At 44.6% G+C, this 23112-nt stretch overlaps 1 protein-coding gene and 1 long non-coding RNA gene across 5 annotated transcripts in view; one reads left to right on the top strand and one right to left on the bottom strand.

Annotated features, from left to right (window-relative positions):
* GRK5 (G protein-coupled receptor kinase 5) overlaps positions 1–7562 on the top strand; it is a 167033-nt gene extending 159471 nt beyond the window's left edge. The window contains exons 16-17 of one of the 4 annotated variants that reach the window (XR_011726875.1): positions 727–2459; positions 3920–7562. Coding sequence is in view for 1 of the 4 variants with exons in the window: in XM_071749532.1 (XP_071605633.1) it covers positions 727–825 (99 nt within the window). In the remaining 3 variants the exon portion in view is untranslated. Of the gene's footprint in view, positions 1–726 lie in introns of all 4 variants that reach the window. The other 3 variants (XR_011726877.1, XR_011726876.1, XM_071749532.1) reach the window with 3 other exon arrangements.
* On the bottom strand, positions 6478–17652 carry LOC139798615 (uncharacterized). Its single transcript, XR_011726878.1, has 3 exons — positions 17492–17652; positions 14887–15100; positions 6478–8165 (listed from the first exon to the last, which is right to left on the bottom strand). It is a non-coding gene; the product is annotated as an uncharacterized lncRNA (long non-coding RNA).
* Positions 17653–23112: the final 5460 nt, after the last annotated feature.

The raw sequence follows: 23112 nt of genomic DNA on the forward strand, positions 1-23112 counted from the left end.
ATGGTAATCTCCTGACAAAAGTTGCCAATCCCAGGTTTCTCCCTTTACCTCTTGTGATTTTTTTTTTTTTTAACTGCCAGAAGTTCCAGCCATTTTTTCAGCTTTGTTTCCAGTGGCTGGAAACTTCTTACTCAAGCTATTTTTCAGTGGTGTGCTGAAATGCCTTTTGAAGTGCTTGTATGGTTTTCATAAGTTGTGACAGCCCTTGATTCATGAGTTAAAAAAAATAAATTAAAATGCAAATATCAAGGGAGGTAGTAATAGCAGGAAACCAAGACACTGGAGAATAGAGCAGACCAGGGCATATGTGATCTATACCTTCTATGAGGCATCATGGAACCATTTTCAAATCTAAACATTCTTAGACCCATCTATTTCTGTAGGGTTAAAACCTGTGTTAGTCAGGTTTAGCAGATACTGACATTTTGCAGTGAATTGCTTTGACTCCTGGAGCATAGTGAGTCTTCCTCAAGAACTGCCATGGTTCTTCTGACCTAGGGGAACAGGTAAGGCATATATAATATAAATTTTTATATATAAAAAGATATTTATAGGTATATATACATACAGGTAAGAAAGTGGAGAGTACTTTATATCCAAAGATCTTCAAGCAAAATCTTGCAGTCCAGTCAGTCCAGTTCTTGCCATAAACTGAACAATGTTGAACTACAAGAAAACATGGCACATTTGGGGAATCTAATTTTCATTCTCTTCCTCTCTCTGCAGCATCAGAACAATTCAAAGAGTTCTCCAAATTCCAAGGCCAGTTTAAATCACCACATTAATTCCAATCACGTAAGTTCCAACTCCACTGGAAGCAGCTAGTTCCAGCTCAGCTTGATGAAGCAACATCTTGCATCCTTCCACTATAATCTATGGAGCTTCTATGGATGAGAGAGCCTCCACCATTGAGTGAAGAAAAAAAAAACAAACCAAAAAAAAGATCTCCCAAAACTGGAGATTTTTTTTCTATCCATTCCTTCCAGTGGAGCCTCACATTTTAAGAAGACTTTTCCACTCAGGTCTGTTTTTAGAGGTGGCACTCAAGACTGTGTGAATCAAATTTGTCTATTTAGAACATTGCAATAGAAATTCAATGAACATGACTACTTGCACGTATTTAAATAGCATCATACTAGAACTGAATTTTGTCTTTATTATTTTTAAAGAAAAGTTTTGTAAATTTCTCTATTGTCTCAGTTTACATTTTGTACATTTGTATTTAAATGAAAGTCAGACTTTGGAGGTGTATATTTTCCAAGCAGTAGCTGTAAAGCCATGTGTTTTAAGACATTTTTTTAAGGAAAAAAAAAAATGTGACTCAAGACTTCCAGAGCCTCAAACGAGAAATCATTCTTTTTAGTGATTCTAGAAAATTATTCATAAATCACTTTATCAGGCTGGGTTTTACTGACATGCATTTTTATGGGACAGTCTATTCTTAATTATTTTGCATCTGTATATTTGGTTTACAGCAACACTGCAAACATTTCTCCTCTACATAAGCTTGTAATGTCTCACATTAAATGCTAAAAGACAAGACTTGGATGCCATCAAGAATGCTGCTTGCTCTGCCTAAGGTTTGGGATGTCATGGGGCCAGCACAGCTGAGATTTGCACTCACTCATGTTGTTAGCTCATCAAAAACATTTTTGCTTAGAAAGGGAGTCCTGGTTTAAGCCTTTCCCCTTCACAATTATTTGTGCAGTTTCTAATGACAGCAAGGACAAAACTGAGTGAGAGGTGACCAGGCAGGTGAGCATTTGTTTGTTCTTCAAGGACTTGAAACCATCACCTGCTGAAATGAGAGCAGAACTCTGTGCTGCAGCCCAAAGTCCAAGGCCTTTCCACAGCTGCTCATTCCAAACAGGTAGCAAGGAAGAAATTCACTCATCTGGTTTGTGCTGACCATGAGGTGGATGTCAGCTTTCTAGAACTGGGCTGTGGAGGTTCAAAGTGGGATCTGAGCTGCTTCTGAGCAGAAGCAGAACCTCTGGATTGTGTCTTCACTTAAAGTCCTTCCTTGTGTCATGCCAAGCACACCATGACTCATCCCCTCAGTTAGGTCCTCAACTTAATTGAATAAAATGTCAGTTAGGAAGTAATATCTTTGGTTCTTTCCTTTTGGTTCCATCCTTCTCTGTCCAGGATCCTTCAAGCACTGATGAAATCCTTGTCCCCACTAGTCCAGACATGATGGGTTCAGGATCAGGAGCAGGACCTCTGGCAGCAGAATCCTGCTCTTCTGGGGCCACTCTATTGTTATTAAAAACATCAGATAAAAAATATGGTTACTTCTCTTCAGCAGGAATTGGAAAACCTTCCAAGTGCAGACAGGATCACCAACACCCAACCTGTTCTGTAGAACGAGTTGGATCACCCTGCTCTTTTCAGTGTCAGAGCAGTGGACTGATGAGTTTAATCCTTTGGGTCACCTGGAACAGCTGAAGGTCAGCCTGGTGAGTGCAAAACTCTGTGAGCTGGTGGTGCAGTTATCCCAGGGTACAAGGAAGAACTGTTCCACGTCTTTTTAGCCAAAATCCATTAGACTGTCATGTTCTACCTGCCCAGAAAAAGGATGCAGGATAGCAGTGACAGAGCTCTGAGTGAGAAAGTCAGAGGAATTACAGACTGAGGCAGTCTGAGATCATGAGGGAGAGAGACACAACAGGGTCAGGATCTGCATGAGGCGGCTGACAGGGAAAAGCCAAGGAAGGGAGATGGGGCCTTTGTCAGCAGTAATGTATGCTAGGATGCAAGTCCACATTGTTTAAAAGCCTCCAGTTTTCCTGCTCAGTAGTGGACATGTGCTAAAGCTGTGTAAGCTTCTGCCATTGTATCAACAAGAAGTTGTTCTTTTTTTTTTCCTCCAGAAATTCCTTTTCCTTGTTACTGGTGGTGCTCAGGAAGAGCTTCAGCCACTCTTCCATTTCATATATTGTGGGAGGGTCAGTAATAGATGGTAATGTTGAGTGATTTTCTCCCTCTGTATCAGCTATAAACTAAATCTATAGGTGTTTCAGCTTCCTGACAGGAGGGGAATGAAATATTGTAGAGGTGAAAGCCACTGTACAGGTGGGGCTGTTACTTCCAGTCCTCTGTTCATGGCCTGACCTAAAGCTGCCTAAATCAGCAGGAATCTGGTCAGTCACCTGAGCACATCCTGGATGAAGAAATTCTTCTGCTCTGGGGGGGTTTCAGAGGCCTTTTCAATGACACATGGGATTTCACCTGATTTCAAGAAGTGTAGGTGAGAAGTGAAGGAGCAGATGTCAGTCAGACAACTGATGTACAGGTGTATCAGTGTACCTGAGACAACACAAGGAAGACCTCTTGGTTGTTCTCAGAGAGCTGCAAATGCTGTGCAGACTCTAAATTGTTTTTATCACTCCTCAGACATCACCTTCCAGCACTGGGGTGTGCAATGTGTCTGTGCTACCCTGCTTTTTCCTCCTCTGCACTGGTGGTTGGGAAAGGGAGTGCTGGTTGGGTGCTGGAGTGAAGGACTAAGCTCTTTTTTTCCACTGCTGCTGTTATCTCAGTTTGCCAAGCATAGTGCCCCCTCAGACAGAGTGGGTAATCATATCTACTCACCCCCCTGAGGAAGGAAAAAAGGTTTGGGGAAGGCTTATCCATTGCATTGGATAAATCTGATAAAACAGCAGCTGTTGCCCTAAGGGCTTCATCTCCTATATGTTGCCAATTTGGGACACAAAGACAAAATTTTCTTTACCATCTCCCATTTGAAATAAAATCCCTAATAGCAACAAATCCCTTACTGAAAGCTGGTGAGCAAGCTGGTAGTAGATCATAGCTGGCCTTGCACTTCTTGGGTGCTGTCAGCCCTAAGTAGTGGTGGATGAATTTCATGTGCAGCAATGAATGGCAGCAAATGTGCCTTCTCCTGCTCTCCTTTCAGCTGGGACAGACCCTTCCCCAGCTCCTCTAGGATTCCAGCAGTGGAGACACAGGGACAGGAGATGCATTCAGTGGTTCCTGATACTTGGAGGCAGGGTTAGATGTCCTGAATCCTCACCATGGTAGGGAAGAAGGATGCATCAAGGCAGAGATGAAGCCCCTCTGGATCTCAGCCCTTTGGGAGCAGTGAGTAAAGGGGAAGGCAAAACCCAAGACCAACTCTTGTTTCAGAATCTCTTTTTAAGAATTAGAAATATTTTGCAATACGATCCTGAATTGTGCAAGAATGAGGTTTTTTTTATTATTATTTTAAAACTTTCACTGAGTAGTCTGGTGAGCACTAATTCATTTACAGGCTTTATGACTCAGATGTTTGCTATTAATTTTCCAGTGTCTCAAGGTTCACTTAAGTCTTTTAACAGTTTTTTCCCACTCTCTGGTTGGGAAGAAACTTTTTTAAGCAAAGGGATAAGGGAGGGGAAAAAATGTGCACTCTTAACCTGGATTATCCAAAAAGAGATTTTTTTACAATGGCCATGAGTCAGATGTAGTTGCTGAACAAAAACCCCTTGCGCAGACTATCAAACCAAACAAGTACCAGAGAACAAACTGAACATTTGGGAGCTGCAGAATTCCAAAGTGCAGCCTGGTAACTGGTGGTTCAGAGACAACACCAACCCCCAGAAGGACAGTTTGATACCATCTTAATTTGCAGTTGTCCCCTCACTGTGGGCTGGAGTTCCATCAGCAGGAGGAATCTTGGCTGGCACACTAAGGCATCTGATTCAGACACTGATTCTTTATGTCCTAGTTGAACCTTAAGGTCCAACTTGAATTCTTTGCTTCCCCTGTCAGTGCCTCACACTTCAAATCCTGTTGATCCTTTTCAGCAGAAATGCCTCAGCTAAAAAGAAACCCAGGAACCCAATCTGTAATACTCATAAACCCCTGGGCAGGGCAAGGAAGGCAGAGAAGCTGTGAGCTCTGGGTCAGTGTGAAATGTCCCACAATGTGTGCACCTTCAGCAAGTGTGTCACACATTGCTGCACGCTCTTCCTTGCTTCATCACCTATTGCTCACAATTTTTTGAGTGACCTGGAAAGGGCACACACAGGGTTGTGTCAGGGTCTGGCCCATGGCTCAGACACAGCACTGTTTGTGTTGAGGTCAGATGGAAATATTTGATTTCCAGGTACCTGCAGGAACAACCCTCACACAGGCCTCTGCTCCCATCGCCTGAGCCTCAGTCAGGAGTTCCCTCTGCAGAATTTTCTAGAAGAGCAATAAGTACCCACCCTTAGAGCACAGCTGCTTCTTTTTATGGATATCCATGGAACAGGACCTGACTGCACTGTTGACAAGAAATGGGTGGCTTTGCCTCTACTCTGCAGTTAGTTGTGATTATTTTTTTTCAGTTCATATTTGTCATGCTCTCAGTGCTGATGAGACCATAATCAGACATTTCTAGGCATTTGCCTTACAATCCATGAAAAGACTTCACTTTCATAGCACATCATTGGGTCCATCTGCACCTTGGGATGTCGAGCACCACCCTTCATCTGTGCACCATGAAACACAAAGCAGCCTGCAGGACCTTTGCTGCTCCAGACTAAAGTTAGGAACACAGGGAGCAGATTCCAGCTTCATAACAACCCCACTTCTTGTCTGTCCTGGCAACAGAAAAGTCCATTGATGAGTGGGGCGGGAGCCCAAGGCTTGAAGTCTCTCCTGCCTGAGGATGGTCCAAGCCTCCCTCAGGCTGTGGGGAGGTTGCTTTGTTCTGCTCAGGGGCTCCATGGAAAACAGTCCCAGAGTTGTCTGTGTCAAGTCTTCCACAAATACCACCTGCAATTTAGGACACTACTAATTATTTAGTGTAAGAATAATAATGACAAACACTCACCAGCCCAAGCTGAGAGATAAGAGTGCATAATTTTAAAAGAATTCTTCACTTTTGTGTGCAGGACAGGACACAATCTCTCTTTATACTAAATGCCATTGTTTATGCAGTGCTGGTTGGTAATAACCTTCTGTCCTTAACTACAAAAAAAAAAAAACAGGAAAGAGAAAAAAAATGGTTCTGAGAATTTTACAGATTAATTCCTTTTGAGAAGCCACCAAAGGAGGTGAAAGCCAAGAGTGTGCTGTAGTGTTATGTGCTCACCTCCCCCCCATTCTCTGTGATAATAAAAATAGAAGCTGCTGTGGCTGGGCCAGCTAAGCTGGAGTATCTTGCTGAAAGAAACAACTTTGAACAGACTGCTGCTGACTCTCTGAACTGAGTATTGGTGCTGGCTTAGAAGTGTTCTCCTTGGTTTATGCCCTGGAGCCAGAAGTGGTGGTTTGTGTTTGTGTTCTGCCTTTGTTTTTCTTTACAAACCTCTGAGCAGTTTTGTTTTCCTGTTCTTGAACATGGAGGGATGGTCTCTGCCTGTCAATAGAATGCACTTTGGAGTCAGCAGATCAATATCAGCTCTTTGTGTTGTTATTTAAGTGCAACAGACTCCATGGAGCTGCTCCTATTTACATGCCTAGGGATATGACTCTGGTAAATTAGGGCTCTTTTTTATTATTGGGTTGTCTTGGTTCTTTAGAGATACTGAAACAGAGTGTACTGTGCTTCTGTAAAGACATCTCCAACAGAGGGTGACAGTGCAAATGTTAATTTCCTGTTTAAGAGCTAGCTAGTGACTGCAGCATTCACACCAATATTTCCTCTCTTTATATATATATATATATATATTGCAAAGAAATAGTTATGAGGAAGGGAACAAAACAATATTCATTGGTTCAACTTTTTTTGGTCAAAGTACCAGCTGAGTGACATGCTGTGTGAAAGCACAAAGCAGCACCTGTGGGAAATGCTGAGTCAGTTCACAGCCCAGCTGTGGCACCAAAAGAGGGAACCGTGTGCCTGGGCAGGCTCCAAAGGGGAGCTCCAGGTTGGTCCTGCAGAGAGTCCCACAGCATCACAGAATGTGAGTGGGGGTGGAAGGAGCCTTGAAAGACCATCGAGTTCAACCCCCCTGCCAGAGCAAGATCACAGAAGATTCATTCTCAGAGAAGAAACATTTCAGGTAGTGGCTGGATGCCAAGTGTGTTTTCCTTTTTCATCACCCCACATGCAGCTGTTAAATGTGTTTATTAGGAAGCTGAAATGTGTTATTTCATGTGTACTGAATGCAGCCTCCCTTAATTGCATTTATTTTAAACACTGGACACTCTTCTAAAAGACTTAACCTTTTAGCCTTCTGAAGGTGAAAGCTGTAAAAACTTTATTTTGTGTTTCTGAGCGATGTAGATAGACCTAAAGATTCCATGAACTATCATGTGGTTGCCCATATCTGACTAATTATTAAATTGTAAATTTGCAGTTTCATATTAGGGTTAGTCTTTTCACCTGCTTAAAAAAAATTAAAATCATATTTGGTATATAAAGACACACAGAATATCCTTCTGGTTGAATTTCAAGAGCATACCCAGGAGTAAATGTTTTTAAGCACTTCTACTACTGTATTCTATAAGAGGAGCAGACACTTCTGAAGCAATGTTAAAGTTGCCTTTCATAACTGAGTCAACAGATCATTTTTGTAATAAATAAAAGCAAGTGTTCTCAATTAGAAGAGCTAGTGGCTGTTGGTATTGTACAAAAAAAAAAAAAAATTAAAAAAAAATCATACTAGTATCCAAAGGGTGAGGGGTTGGGAGGGTCTGTTTGGTTTTATTTCTCTTTCCAGGAAGATCTTTAACATTGTTTGATGAAGAGAGTTTCATTTTGAGATTGTTACTAGAGATAAAGGCTTCTGTGTTTTATGGCTGCTTGGATTCTTCGTACATAATGTCTTAGTAATGTCACAGTGCTGCTGTATCTAGATCAAACCACTGTTTTGATTCGGTTTTTGGCTTTTTTTTTTGTTTGTTTTTGTTTTCTTGGGTTTTTTTAAATAAATTCCTTAATTTAAATACATGAAAGCACTATGTTTTTGCTTTAATGAGGCACGTAATCACACAGAGCTTTCTCAAGTGCTTGGGATGGTGAAGATGGTTACAGTGAGGATGGGATGCAGCCCTTATCATACATTTTAATATTACTCTTTGGTCCTTTCTGGCCCATCACATCTCAACAGAGCTCGAGGGAACTGAAACCCAAACTGAGGTTATAGCTCACTGTGTGGAGGTTCAGGTTCTCACTGCTGGTGTTTCCCCTGAGATGTCCCTCTCCTCGCTCTGCACAGCTCTTCATGACCCTAAAAAGAAGTTCAAGGGAAAGATGACAAAAATCATAATTAAAGACACAGGCTTCAGAAGGATTTTTTTTTTTATTTTATTTTTTTTTAAGCTGAGCACTCTCTGACATATGAGGCCCTGCAGAGGACTCCCCCTGAGCTCCAATTAGGCAGAGAGAAAGCATTTAGAGAAGGAAAACAACAACAGCAACCAAGGGTACTCTTCAGTGTTCTGTACAGAAAGATCCATAACAAAGATAAAGTGGAGCTGCAAAATCTCAGGGGGGAAAGTGGTGCTCTGCTTTTTCTTTACAAAGAGAAGGAAGAGTTTCTCAAAGAGGCAGAAAGAATATTTTTATGGGCCTGCTAATGGCAAACAGTGCATCAAGTTTCATGAAAAGAGCATTGTGAAAACAGATGATCTGCATGAGAGCAGCAGCAATGGCCAAGAGCTCAGCTCAGGAAACCTAAGGGATCAACTACATCCATTCAGGTCATGCATATTAGCACAGTCCAGACAAAACCAGGGCATTTTTCACAAGATTTTAACAATCTGAGAAGATTTGAGATTAAATTTTACTCCTTCTGTAACAGTTCATGGTGGTTTTGTTCTTCCCATAACATGATGTCCTTTCTGTACAGCAACATCTAGATCTGTTCCTTCCTGGGAGATTTAATCGTCCCTAGACTGACACAGTCCCTGGCATGAGATGTGCAGCTTCTCAGAGAAAAGTCATTGCACTATTTTGAAGGAAATGCAATTAAAAAAAAAAAAAAAAAAAAAGTCAACTTTTTCAATCCCTTAGGGTGCTTTACAGATGAAAAATACCATAAATGGGCCTGACTCTACAATTTCCGGTGTATGGGGTGCTTCCAGGGGAGGAGTCAATAGAAATTCCTGCCAAGTCAGTCAGTGTCTAATTTATTGGGCTTTTTCATTCAAAAAGAAGAGAAAAGAGGAAAAGAAAAGACAAAAGAAAAGAAAGGAAAAGAGAAGAAAAAGGAAAAGAAAAGAGAGAAGAAAAGAAAAGAAAAGAAAAGGGAAAAAGAGACAAAAAGAAAGGAGAAGAAAAGAGAAGAAAAGAAAGGAGAAGAAAAGAGAAGAAAAAAGAGAAGAAAAGAGAAGACAGAAGAAAAAAGAGAAGAAAAGAAAGGAGAGGAGAGGAGAGGAAAGGAAAGGAAAGGAAAGGAAAGGAAAGGAAAGGAAAGGAAAGGAAAGGAAAGGAAAGGAAAGGAAAGGAAAGGAAAGGAAAGGAAAGGAAAGGAAAAAGAGAAGAAAAGGAGAAGAGAGGAGAAGAGAAAGAAGAGAAAAAAAGAAAGGAAAAAAAATTAAAAATAGGGCCTATTAAAAACCAGTGCTCTGACTTGTCCTGAGTGAAGAGGAACTCTGGCACAAAACCTGCATTACTCCTACAGCTTGAGTAGCCCATTTAAATAAATGTTACTTGAATTTTAATTTTTTTAAATTACAATTTATGATCACTACATTTTTTCTCAACTCAAGGCAAGTTTGTTCCTCTGGTGCCAGCAAGCATGTCCCTCTGTTAGCTCATGTGGCAGAGGTTTGCAGGGAGGCTCAGGATGCTCCAGACCTGCTAACCTGGGGTCACTGCTATGTGACCGTGGTTCCCGTGCCAGGCACAGGCAGGCACTTTGCCTTTTAGAAAAAGCTTGTGGGTAGGAACTGAGCTGCAAAACTAAACTTCTAAAGCAGCTTCCAGGAGTGCAAAGCCACATGCTTAGGGAAAGAAAGAACTAAGGTTGCCTGTGTCCCATTAATATTGTTCCCTTGGCCTTTTGCATTGCTCTTGCTATGCCCTCACATAATATTATGTTTTTATTATGCATTCACCAACCTCTGGCAGATTGGCAATGAAAACCAGCTGCATCCCCTCTATGGCATCTGTTCATACATTATGTGTTTCAGACTTCCATATAAATCCAGAAAAGAAAAAAAAATCTTTTCCTGCAGGGAAAATCTCACCTAATTGGCTGCTCCCCTCCCTTGCAGCCGGATGGTGATTGGGAATGCTGAGCCATTCCTGCAGCTGCAGCCCATAATGCTCCCCCCAGCACACACAGGCTGAGTGCTCTCAGTATCCCAGGGCTGAGGAAGACATGTGGAGTGAATCTGATTTGCTTCCCATCCTTTTCTGGGGGAGAAAGAAGCTCTTGGTTGTTTCCTGAGGGCCTGAGAGATTCCTTTGCTCTCTGTGTCTTCACTCACACACTTTCTGACTTCAGCTGCCCCAAAAAGTGAGGGAACGGGGAGGCCAAGCCAGAAATAAGAGAAATAAGAAATAAGAGGGAGGGGCAGTAGAAAAAATATCTCTGCAGACAGGTGAGTACTGGGAAGATGGAAAGTATGAAGGGACAAGACACACCCTGGGGCAAGTTTCACCAGGGCTGAATAAATGGAAGGATTGGAGAGGTAAAAGTGATGGAGAGAAGGGAGCATAGGAAGGGATGAGCTCCAGCCAGGGGCATGGCTGAGCTGTGAGCTAACATGGAAAGGAGTCTGCAAGCAGAGAGAGAAATAGCAGCTCAAACCACCGCTGGAATGAGGGATTTATTGCTGGTGGTACCATGGGCAGCTGTTGGTCCTTTCTGGGAGCTTAAAAGAATTGCCCTGCTCTGGGTCTGAAACTCCAGCAGTGAACTGTGGAATTAAAGGCTGGTGTTTCACATAGCACAAGGGTTCAGCTGCAGCTGACAGTGTGTGCTTAACCACATCAAATACTAAAACACAACAAACAATTTGAAGCTCATATTCCATTAGGAATTCACTACCTTGTTCTCATATTTACAGTAGGAAAGAGTGCAGGAGCCTTCCTTCAGACTTAATTCCAAAATTCTCATTTAAATCTAGCATGTTTTTTTCCTCTTGGCCCTTGTGAAGCTTTTTGAGCCAAAGGTTTGTGAGCCTGCAAATGAAACCATGATGGCTGATCACATTTTAAAGTAAAACTTATAGTCTGTGTTTATTTCTTCAGGCCTCAAACACTTAAACCTGGTGCATACGTGTGGCAAAAAAGTGAAAATCAACCCTTCCTCATCAACCATTTGCATCTGTGCAAAACATCACCAGAAATGAGTCAGGCCAAAGTGATGTGATAAAAAACAAGAGGCTTAAAACAAGCAAATAAACACAATAATAACAAAATATAAAAAAACAGCAGTCTTTCTGATCTAAACTGCTCCTCTAAACACAGTACCCCTCTAACGCTAATCACCTTTTTGTAAAGGCAACTTAAGAATTCAAGACATATGTGCATGTATTTTAGAACACTGCACTCCATATGTAATGTCACAACTATGTCTCAATTCTACAGACACTGTGGGAAATAACTGAAAAAAATATACACAATGTTAATCCAGAACACAAAATATGAGAATATTTCCTCCCAGAAACAAGAATGTTTCTGTATCAGAGTAGAGTGACAAAAATGAACTCCTTAAGTCAGGCTGGTGCTGCACAGGAGCAATTCTTCCTCATTTTCAGGCCTGGATGAAAAGCTGCAACCAGCTCCAGTATCATTTCTTTTGCACAAATGCTTCTAGGGGGGCAATGATGTGCAGTGTCAAAAAGTCCAAGAAATCACCCTTGTAGAAGTCCAGGACATTCTGGGTTCCCTCTTGGTGGTTACATCCCATCACCTTTGTGCTCTCTGGGTGTGCTGAGACACAGAACCCTTCTCTCCCCTTGCCATGCCCAGTCCCAGCACCACAGCTGCTCCTGCACCGAGATCCTCTGGGGGTGAGGAAGGGGCTTGGGTTCTTATCAGCAAACATTTTTGTCTGCTTGTTGGACCTCTTACTGTCATAGTTCCTGAGCTCCATCAGCCTCTTGTTGAAATATTCCTGCAGGGGTTTGTCTTGGAAGCCACTGCTGGTGGTTGGGTGGCCTTTCACAGGGCCTCTTGAGGAGCTCCCCAAGCAATGGATTAATGAAGGTCTGTTTGGAAAACTGTTCAGCTGTGATGGATGATATCTTTTCTCTTCCCAAATCCTTGGCTGGAGTTTCCAAATAATTTCTTGGTAACTATTTAAAATAGGGAAAGGAAAGGACAGGCAGGATTGGGTGGGAGAAGAGAGAAAGAAATTAAAAGATGCTGGACCATCTCATCATCTCTCATGAAGTTTTTGACAACTCTTAATTGAGTCTAAATACTTGCTAAGAGTCCAGCCAGAAAACTGGTTTCAGAGCCCAGCAATGTCTCAGCAGGGCATTCCATCATCAGCATCTGTCACTTTGCCTACTGGTAATGAAAGAAAAATGTAGAGTACAAAGGAGAAATAGTGGGTTGGACATGCCACATAAACTGAACAGTAATCAAGGTTTTGATTTCTCCCTGTTCCATCACACTTCATTCTGGAAGGCACCCAGCAAACCTAATGACGCTGCTTAGGGTGGTGGCACTCTAGGACTGAGGTAAGTGAAGAATGCTAAAACTTGGCTAAAAAGTAGCTTTAAGAAATGGTTTCAAAATTAAAAATCCATTTTAAAAGTTAAAAATAAATTTAATAGCAGAATCCAACTATTTCAAATTAAGCTTTTTCTGTACCAAAACACAGCCCAAAACTTATGATCAGATCAAAAAGCCAACTCAGCAGGAAGCAGGGGATTACTCTAACAGGAGTGGTGGTGTCATCTATTGCACAGAGAGGTTTTGCTTACAAACCTTGAAGTCCTGGAAGCCGGGGTACTCGGGGATGTTGGGCAAGGTGCAGGTGCTGGTGCTGTTTGACCTCCTTTATTTCATTGTCCTAGGAGAGCTCCTGGGGTTGTCCCAGCTCAGGTAGATTTTCAGGGGAATGGATTGGTTTACAGCCTGGTTTATAGCAAGTCCTCAGGCACAGCACTGGGGTGGGGCCCTCCTGCACAATTCAGGAGGGTTTGGAAGAGATGTGTGTTCTGGAATAACTCTCTCTTTTAATTTTTGTTTTGAGAAAAGAAAATTTTTTTCTTTGAGCCCTTTGAGAGTCCATGGTGTTGAGCTCCAGAGGACACAGCAGACAGCCTGGCAGCTCTGAGCTGGATTCTGAGAGCTCACAGGCAGGTGATGCCTTCACTGAGGACTGGAAGCCTCAACCCATTAATGCCTTTTTTATCCTCTGAAAGCTCTTCACAGGAGATCAGCAAATCCAAATCATGAACGCAAAAAGTTGAGGTGAGGAAGGGAATCCTCAGGGATTAGATTTTACACCATCAGCTCAGCCAGCCTAACAGGCCTGCTGATGTGGCAGCAATTAGAGAAGCTCAGCAGCCCACACACAGAGGAGTTGATCCCCAGCTTACCTGGGAGCAAGAGATCACTGTCCTTCTGATGAGGGATCCCTGACAGCACAACACAAAGGGCTTTTGCTCAGTGTGGCAAAAGGTGGGCAAGTCAACACAATTAACCAGCAGGCCAAGCAAGTCAGTGTAGGCAGCTGTAATTAAAAAACTCCCTCACCACCAGGCTCCCTCAGTGTGCTTAGAGGTGGGCTCCAGCCCTGGAGATCTGAGGAGATCCAAACTGCCTCCCCTGTTTGTATAGCTGTGCCTTCAAACTGCCTGGCAGCAGCACAGATCTGGCAAAAGACAGACTCCTTTCAGCCAAAGCTGTGAAAATGTTCACAGTGAGAAACAACAGACATAGTGCAGGTGAAGGGCAGTCAGGGAAACAGCTCCAAAAGTTTGACTGAAAGATCTGTTCTGAGTATCACCTGCTAGAAGCAGATAAATAAATGTAGCTGTGACACTTGGTAATGTCAGGGACTTTGCCAGCATGGGGCTCCTTACTGCCGACAGCAGCAGTGGGCAGCATCTCCTGCACCTCCATTCTCTGCCCCACTGCAGCCACTTTGCATGCAGGGAACTGGGGGTGAGGGATGAACTTCCTTCTCCCCACCACAGCACAGTTACTGTGCTCACTGGTGCTTGTGCAAGGCTGAGGGGGTTTACAAACCCCTCAACCTCCAGGGCTCCTACCTTACCCAAATTATCCATAACTATCTGCATGCTCTGGAAACATCTATGCAGATATTTTGGGATGGTCAGGATGAGCCAGAAATCCCTATCCCTCTGGGGTATGCATAAATATTTGCATGCATGTATGCAGAGCACTAAGTGTGAGCTGTAAAGAGCTTTGGATCTTATCCATGAGCCCCTCAGCTGGATTTGGGTTAGTGCTCTGGACTCCCTGGCAGATGGCAGCTTGGCAGGCTCAGGGTTGGTGGCAGCACCCACCAGGCTGCTGGCCAGAAGCAGCTCAGGAGTGAGGAAGGAGCTCACATAAACAGTTGCATTGATCAGTATCCAAAGGCAAAGATGCAACACCACTGTTTTGCCAGTTCTGGCTCTAGCATTTAGGGGTTTGGTTGTTTGGTGTTGGGTGTTTTTGAGGGTAAACTGATTCTCAGCTACCCCCACACCAGGAACCAGATGAGGGTCTGTGTCTGTAGCTCTGTGTAAGCCCCACATGAATTCAAACAGGAGGGGGATGATAACAACTTGCATGCTCACAAAGTAACAGAGCTGTGAGTCAGCCCTGAAACAGCCTTGGTTATTTGCATTGTTGTGTTACATACAGTGGTGCCTTCATACATAAGTACAATGTGGCCTTGCTTGTACTACCTGAGAAAAAAAAGCAAAGCATTAACAAGGCTTCTTGGCACCAAAATTCCCCTTAAAAGACTTACCTGGTCCAATTTAGGAGGGAAAAAATATAATATATATATATATATATATATATACTACTTCTCCTTTCCAGATTTTTCAGATATCCTCTGAGCCAAAGCTGCCACTGGGGTATGTTCCAGGCAAACCAGAACCAAGAAGTTGCTGTGGACAGGCAGGAGTTGGGTCTGGTCCTTACATCTGTAGGCCAAGTCACTCCATCCAGGTCTAAATTGCTTCAGCCATGCAGAGACAAGCAGAGTGCAGTGTGACTGGTGGCAGAATGTGCCTCACCCTGCAAAGAAAAAAGCACAGCACCAGTGAAACCAGTTTAGATCTCACCACAATCCAGGAGTGTTTGCTGTTATTTATTTTTGAAGGAAAATTGACGTTCCCATCTAATTCCTCCACCCCAGCAGCTGCAGCTGCTAGAGCCTGCACCAAAACCCACTAAGATGCTCTCCTGTGGGGCTGTGGGCATGAGGAAAGTGAATTTCACAGCAAACCCCTTCATTCCTTGCTGTTACATACACCATAAACATGCCAGAGTCTGCCTGAGGACCAGCAACTATCCTGCTGCTCAGCAAAACCTCCCTGAGCTGCCAGGTGGCTGCTCCTTACAGATCAGGCTGCTGCTTCCCTACAGCTGCCCAGAGTGCACCCTGCTGTAAGGCCTCTCAATTATAAGGAGTTCTCATCAGGCTGTGGAAGGTGCTGGTTTGCAACACTTTGGAGCAGAGACAGGGAATCCAAATCCTTGGTGAGATCAGGTGGGGCTGCAGGGCAGCAGTGCTGGGAGGTTCTGAGGAGAGATCAGCCAGCAGCTCCATTACCAACTGCCCCAGGAGACAAGCAGGCTTTGGAAGTACACCCCAAAGAGACACAATGAGCTGTTCCTCACCTGGAGATGAGTGGCTGGGAGTGGAGGCTGAAGCAGAATTGCAAAAAAGTCACATTTTTTTGGCTTCTGAGGTTGCTCAGTTCCTTTGGCCTAGACATAAGATGTGTCCCTGACCCTGCAGCCAGACTTCCCCCTGTTATTATTGCAGAAGCACTGTGGGGGTGTGTGGGGGTGTGAATCAATACCCCCTTCCACTTGGCCACCAAACCCTTGATCTCAGGTGCACCCTCCTGACCTCAGAACTAGTTTCATGCACCTCCTTTCCTTTCTTAGCTAATACTCTTAAAAGAAGAAACAGATGGCACCCGTTTGCAGATGTCAGATGCTTGCCTCACGTGGTGTGTTTACTATTGGATTTTCACCAGAGGCTCCTGGCCCAGATTTTTGTCATAATCACTGGCTTTAAGCCTGAAGCAAACAGTCACTGACTGGGCTGAGCCACAATTACATTTGTATCTCTCAGTGCTTCTGATTCTTTGTTAAATTGACAGTAGATTGGAGTACAGGAAAGGGATTAGGGGTGCTTAGAGTTCAGGAAGTAGACTATTAGGAGTGGATGTTAAATAAGAGATGGAAAAAGAATAAAAAAAAATGTAACTCCTGCTCTTCCAGGAGGGGAAGTGCAATCTAAGAGGGGAGCTACAAGACCCACATTTCTCTGTACCTCTGAGGTAGACTTGGGAGCAATGCTGCGGGGTTTTTGTGATGAATCCTCTGATTTATTAACTCTGCCATCCTTCTGCACAAACTTCCCCATGTGAACATCCCAAGTGGATCAGACAGGTGTGATCCATGGAATAAAGCAGCTGTGAAGCTGTGGGCTTTGCCACCGTGTTCTCCCCAGGACAAGGCTCTCGGGGCTTTTCTTTCTTTGTTTCTTTTCCTCTTTTTGAGCACAGGTTTCTCAGCTTCCTGGCTGGGTGACTGGAAGCACAGGGAAATCTCTGATCCCTCAAGGCCAGCAGGGTCTGGCATGGGCTGTCTTTGGCTCTGCTTGCAGCTGCTCTGCATTAAGAATTAATTCACCTGGACCTGGTGACCCTGCTGGCAGTTTTGTAGCACATTTACAGCACTGCACACCTTCAAGGAAAGCACTCTGAGGGCTATGGAAGCAGCCTCCTCCTTCTGTAGGAGATTAATTCTGGAAATTAAAGGTGGGCACTTGATGACAACGCTGTCACTGCCCGGCATTTCAGATGCATTAAGCTAATGGGGTTATTCCACAAGCCCAAAGTGCCTCATCTACCCACCTTCACCCCACAGCACCCAGGCATTAGCAAACCTACAGCTGAGTAAAACCCAGGGCAGAGGAAAAATATAGTAAAATTCACATTAAAAGTTATAAACTAAGTGACTGCTGGCCACAGATACAAATCTAGTCAGATCTGCTCCTTCAGATTTAGTTATTTTCTCTGTCTTCACTCCCTGAACCATGTTGAGCTACAAAACGTACACAGATGAACACTGCTGAAACTCACTGTCCATGAGGGACCTTTCCATGATCACCTGGGTACCTCAACAGGCTCAGGAATACTGAACTTCTGTCCTTTTGCTCTCCTCAGGCTCTTGAGGGCAAACTGAGCTGCAAAAGCATGAGAGCCACCGGGAGCTGTCAGGTTTATCAGCTGCACCAAGTGATACCGGAGCCAATACAGAGCCAAAGGACAGGAGGGTCCTCCCTGCATTCCCACCTCCTGGGACCCCCGCATCTTTGGCTGCTGTGATTTCTCCTCTTCTTGGGAAGTACATAATAACCCCCGGAACACAGGTGATTTCTTGTCTCACCTGCTCACAAATGGTCTGATTCCTTCTCTGCTTTTGCTCTCAGTGGTGTTTACTTGATTTTTTATGACACTTGCACGCTGCTCTTGGTAACAAGCCTAGATACAAACACATCACTTTCCTTCCTCCCATCAGCTCTGTTCCTATTGACTTCTCCATCTTCCATCCACACTTTTCCTGCTATTTCCCCTCTTCTACCACAAACACAAACTGGCCTCCCCACCTCGGTTTCTGCTGCTCTCACAGCAGCCAAGCTGGCTGCCACAGCTGGCCAAGACACCTGTAGAAATGGTAGCAAACAAAGAAGCTGATTACCTCCACAGATGTCTGAGGAAATTGCTCATATGAAGAGCAAGGAGAGGCAAGTACTGACACATCAGTCACATAGGTGATAATAACTTCATATTCTAACAAGTGATGCCCTTTGCTGCCACGCAGCCAGGGCCTGGTGCTCTGATCCTTTGCTCTTTCTGGAACCAGCTCTGTTTGTTATTTCACCTCTTTCCAGGCAGAACCGAGCAGAGGGCACAGTCCCAGCCAGGGAAACAACATCCTCAGCCGCCCCACCTCTGGGACAGCCCACAAAAAGAAAACTCCCCAGATCCTTTGACTCATCCCGACGGATTTCACCCCTGCATGATGATACAAACGTGAGAGGTGCCACAGGACACCCACGGGACGTCCACGGGACACCCACAGTCCCCTTCTGAGCCCTCACCTCAGCTCCCCCCCCCGCTGCTCCTCCTGTCAGGGGAGCCGTGAGGCGAACACCCCCATCCCCCTCACTCTGCGCTCATTTCCGGGAGCGTAGTTAAAAATTTCCCCCTTTGATGCCCCTGCCTCCCCCTCAGACTGCCGCGGGCAAAACACAGCAACCCCAAACCCCAAAATAAGCCCTAAAATATCCCAAAATGCTCCCCAAACCCCGAGCTAACCCCCCACCCGCCTCTTCCCGCCCTGCCCACGCGCTTGGCTGGACCGAGAGCGCCCCCTGCCGGCCCGGCGGGGAAGGGACGCGGGGGGTAGCGGGGGATCCCGAGGGGGACGGGACGAGACCGGGATGGATCCCGGGATTCTTGGGGATCCTGATGTGCGGGGCATGGGCTTCTCGGGAAGGGGATGGTGGGTTAATAAAAATTATGCTTCTTATTAATTTATTGTTATTATTATTTATTAATTTTTTTTTCCCCACTGCTTGCCGGTCAGTGGGTCAGTGTCACCCTTTTCTGCCGTGGTCCTGGCTGAGACCTGAGCACCGTCCGCTCAACACCGAATTTTCCAAGGTGTTAAGTAAAAAAAAAAAAAAAGGCAGAGCCAACCTCCCGCCCCGGCCCATCGAACAAATCCCCCCCTGGCTCCAGCTGCAGCTTAAACCTCTAGAAATCCCAGCATCTATGTGACCCTGGGAGCTGTGTCCCTGGCTCCTGTCATTCCAAACAGGCGGCTGAGACAGGTCTCCAAAATGCAAATCTGTTAATGGCGTTAATGTGATGAAGGCTGCAGCAGGTGCAAAAGCTGCCACTTGATTAAATCACTTTTAAATTAGCGCTGTTAAAAGTATCAATGGGCTTGCAGCCCGTTTCTCAAAAGCACACCTTGCAAATTTAGCCATGCCTGTGCCAGTGGGTTCAGGCTCCCATGCGATGGTACAGACAGCTGGACTTTGACTGTAGCTCCAGCTGTACCAGTACTGCTACAACAGGAATAAGCCATGGGGGAAAAAAAAAAATAAACAAACCCCAATACCCACAAAGAAAATTGCTTTGAAGGCAGCTCTCCTCTCCAGCAGAGCCACTACACCAGCCCCAGGCATCTGCCCTCTGCTCCTTGCCACAATTCCCAAGGAGCTCAGCAGGCAAGCAATGATTCACATGCTCCCTGCAAAGCCTCCTGTGCTGCTGAAACCCTGACCAGAATCTTCTGCTCTTGTGCCACGATGGGAAGCTGGAGGTGAAGCTGAGTCCCAGCCCCCCCCCTCAGCCAGAGGAACCTCTGGTGCCCCCCATCCCTGTCTGTGTTTTCTCCCGGGATGGCTGAAGCTCAGCACTACCCAGCTGAACTAAAGGTATTTGATGAGCTAAAGGAGCAGGACAAGCACATAGAGCATCCTTTTGAGGGTATGGTGTGACCTACCTGTGCTTTAACTTACAGATCTCTGAAGAAAGAGTATTGGGTTTTAAAAGTGTTTTCATTATGTCTTCTCTGCACTGGAAAATGGGAAAAAATGGGCATACCCTGGTATGGGTGTAACATTGTCCTGCCTGCCCCTGCTCATGCTCCACATGTCCTTGTACCTGTGCTGTGAGGCTGGGGATGGAGAGCAAAATCCTCACTGCACAGAGGTGTATGAATGCACCAGGACTGTGTAAAACATCTGTTAGTAAAAAAAATACTCCAGGAACACGTTATGGAATGTGTGACATACTTTAGCAATGGAAAACAGTGATGCTCACATTAGTGTGAGCCATAATTCTCCTTTTTTTTTCAAAGCAGCTCAGTAACAGATACTTCCTTTTCTCAGCACTGTCTTTTTTTCCTGTGATGAAAACATATAAGGTTATTTAGGAGGGCTTGTGATCAACCAAGCCCTCCAGAGGTACAACTACTGTATTGATAAGCCTTGAAGGAGAATATGAATGGGGGGGAAATAATAATCCTGGTATGGGTTATGCCTGTGCAAAACTGATGGGGTGAAGACCACAGAGAGGGACGAGAGGGAGGGTGTGAGGACTGCACATCCTCCTGAAGTGGGTGCTTCATTCTGCTGTTGTCCAGATGCTCATAAATCTTCCAACCTGGTGAAGCAAGATGTGCCTGGAAGCAAAATGTTGTTTAACATGAGACTGCTGCCATATAAGTGAAATGGAAGCTGGCAGGACATTCCCATGTCATGCTTTTGGAGACCTTAGCTCCCAGCTGAACTCATCTACAGGCAAACTGAGAAATGACAGTGAAGCAAATCATGGTTTTCACAGTGTAGCTGCACCCACCCTGCTCTAACAGCCTTGGTCCCACCAATCATTTCACATGGCACCAAAACTGAAACTTGCCTGAACTCAGACTAATGCCATTTTTTTTTTTTTCATTTATGTCACTTTGGTTGCTGCTTTGGCTTTCCCCATTTTTATTTAGCATACCACAAAGACCCTTTGGCATAGAGATGGATTTCCCCTCCTTTTTCCTATCCAGTGTGAGGGCTTTGCTGGGACACCAGTTACATCCACAAGGACAGCACAGCCTTGAACACAAGCTGCTCTTGGCAGCATGCAGTTGGGAAGCTTCCCCTTTCCATCTGCCCCACCCCACCCAGCTGGGGGTCTGGCTGTGGGATTCTTGGGAATCCCTCTTTGAAAATGCTGAGCCCTGAAAAAAAGCCTCATCACCTCTCAGTTCCGGTTTTCTAGCTCGTAGCCTCTCTTCTGAAATAGGGAGAAAAATGAAAGAAGAAAAAAAGACTGATTCAGGTTTTGGCAGCTTGCCCCTCACAGAAGAACATTCCACACTTGCAGACGAAAGGGATTTTTTAGCAAACCAGAGCAAAGAGTCAAAATAACAAACACAAACAATTACCAAAAAAACTGCCACACTCAGTGGTTTTTCTGACTGCTGCTAGTGAGAGGTTGGTTCATTGCCTAATCTTGAGCTCAGAAAAAAACAGTTCATCTTTAAGTTTACAGTGTTATTGGCCCAGCTACAGAGGATAAGATTTCCCTTCAGTCTTTGCCCAAGGCCTAATGGTGACTCCAAAAACAACAAGATGCCTTGAGGCTGGAAATTTTGGTTCAGAGAGATTTTGTTCATGTTCTGTAAATGACACACAAATATTCATCTGAGTGGATGGAAAACACTTCCAAGCTACAAAACACAGTGAATAAGACCAGTCCTGAGATGGAAATAATTTACTTAATTCTTTGCAGCCCTGCTGTCACTTCCAGCCATCTGTTAGCTGGGCTGGCCCTGATAATCTATTAAGCTGCTTGGGAGATGAAACCTTCAGAAAGCAGAGATCACAAAGAGCTGACATTTCTCAGCAGTAGAAAAGGAAGTAGGAGGGGAAAAGGGATGAAAGGATGAAACATGCAGCTCGTACTCTTCTGGCTTCAGGATGAAAGCTTTGCTCTAAAAAAAAACACAAAAAAACCCCACAAACCTGGTAATTTCATACTTCTGTAACAAGAAACAGTGTCAAAGATGTGGGATGAGTAGCAGTCAGAGGTGTTGTGTGAGCCTGATTATCTTCATTACATGGTACTTTGTAATTTTAATCCAAGAGGTCTTCTCTACTAGGCCTGTGGGTTTGCCAAGGAGCCTGGCTGTGATGCTGAGCATCCTGGTTTTTAATAGTGCCTAACAGAACAGTGTAAGCCAGGCAGCAGAAATGGATTTCCCATGCCCATGGGAAAAGTGAAGGCTTTAACTTACCTCCACGTTTGTATTTTTGTAACATGGAGAGCTTTAGTGCTGCATAACTTGTTCAGACATTTCAAGTCCCTACCTCGTCTTATAAATGACCTGAAAAAAACACTTGAAATCTATCTAATCAAATGGTCACAAGCAGCCACATCCCACAGGCAGCTGAGATAAGCCTGAGGAAAACAGAAACCACTTTTGTTAATGCTGAGATAAGTTCAGCTCTGCTCCAGCACACTGGCACATCCTGCTCTTGAAACCCCTGCTGATCACCACCATTTCCCCTGAGCTGAGGGCTCTGCCCTGGCAGAAACAGCTTGCAAACAAATCTGGAGGAAAACACAGATGGAGAGGTTGTGCAGCCATGCTCCAGCAAGGAAACAAACAACCTGACACTGGAAAAGAAAATTGCAAAGAAAATTAAAAGCCCACTCCCTCCTACCCTGCATCCCACTGGCAGCAATTTCAGTGTTTGCCTGAAGTGATGGGAAGTTTCTGGTGGGCACCTTGGTGTGGCAAGCAAAGCCAAGATTGCAAAGCCAGAGAGCACCAGGGGAAGGTGGGCAGGGGATGGTTTTGGCTTGTAGGTGAGTAAAATCTTGGGGAGCTAAAGCAGTAAAGCAGCAGGGCAGAAAGAAGGGTGTGACAGCATCTCATTGCTGCTCACTGCTTCCCTTGGGAAATGTCCCAGGGAGCACAGCCCAAGGCAGGAGGGCAGGGACAACTGCTGGACCTTTTCTGAGGTTGTTTTTTAGTATGAAGTATGCTCAGGAGGTCAAAGGCATTCTCTGCTCTCTACTGTTAGCTTTTAAAACAAGTTTAGTCAGCTTTCTTATACACAGCCATCTCCCTTTATTTATTTTTTATTTTTAGTAAATTTTGATCCAAGCAGCACCAACTGTCTTCAGCCAAACCCAGAGCTATTTTAGTGTTTTAATGCAGTTTTTTTTAACTTGGCTGCATTTATCACCAACAGAAAGTTCCCCAAGTCCACGGCATAAGAGGAAACAAGCAGCTGTGACCTCCCTGTATTTGCAGCATCCCTCCGTGTTATTCTGCCAAGAACCAGGAGAGGGTGCTGGTAAATTTGGCTATAATTTGATTTAAACAGAGAGCAACCCCGTCCTGTAAAACGCCTTTCCCTATTTCTTCCCCTAACCACCCCAAACCCATTTTAAAAAAAAACAACTCCTGACCGAAAGGGTTTGGCCACT

The sequence above is a fragment of the Heliangelus exortis genome, chromosome 7 (assembly GCF_036169615.1).
Source record: "Heliangelus exortis chromosome 7, bHelExo1.hap1, whole genome shotgun sequence".
Classification (NCBI taxonomy): domain Eukaryota; kingdom Metazoa; phylum Chordata; class Aves; order Apodiformes; family Trochilidae; genus Heliangelus; species Heliangelus exortis.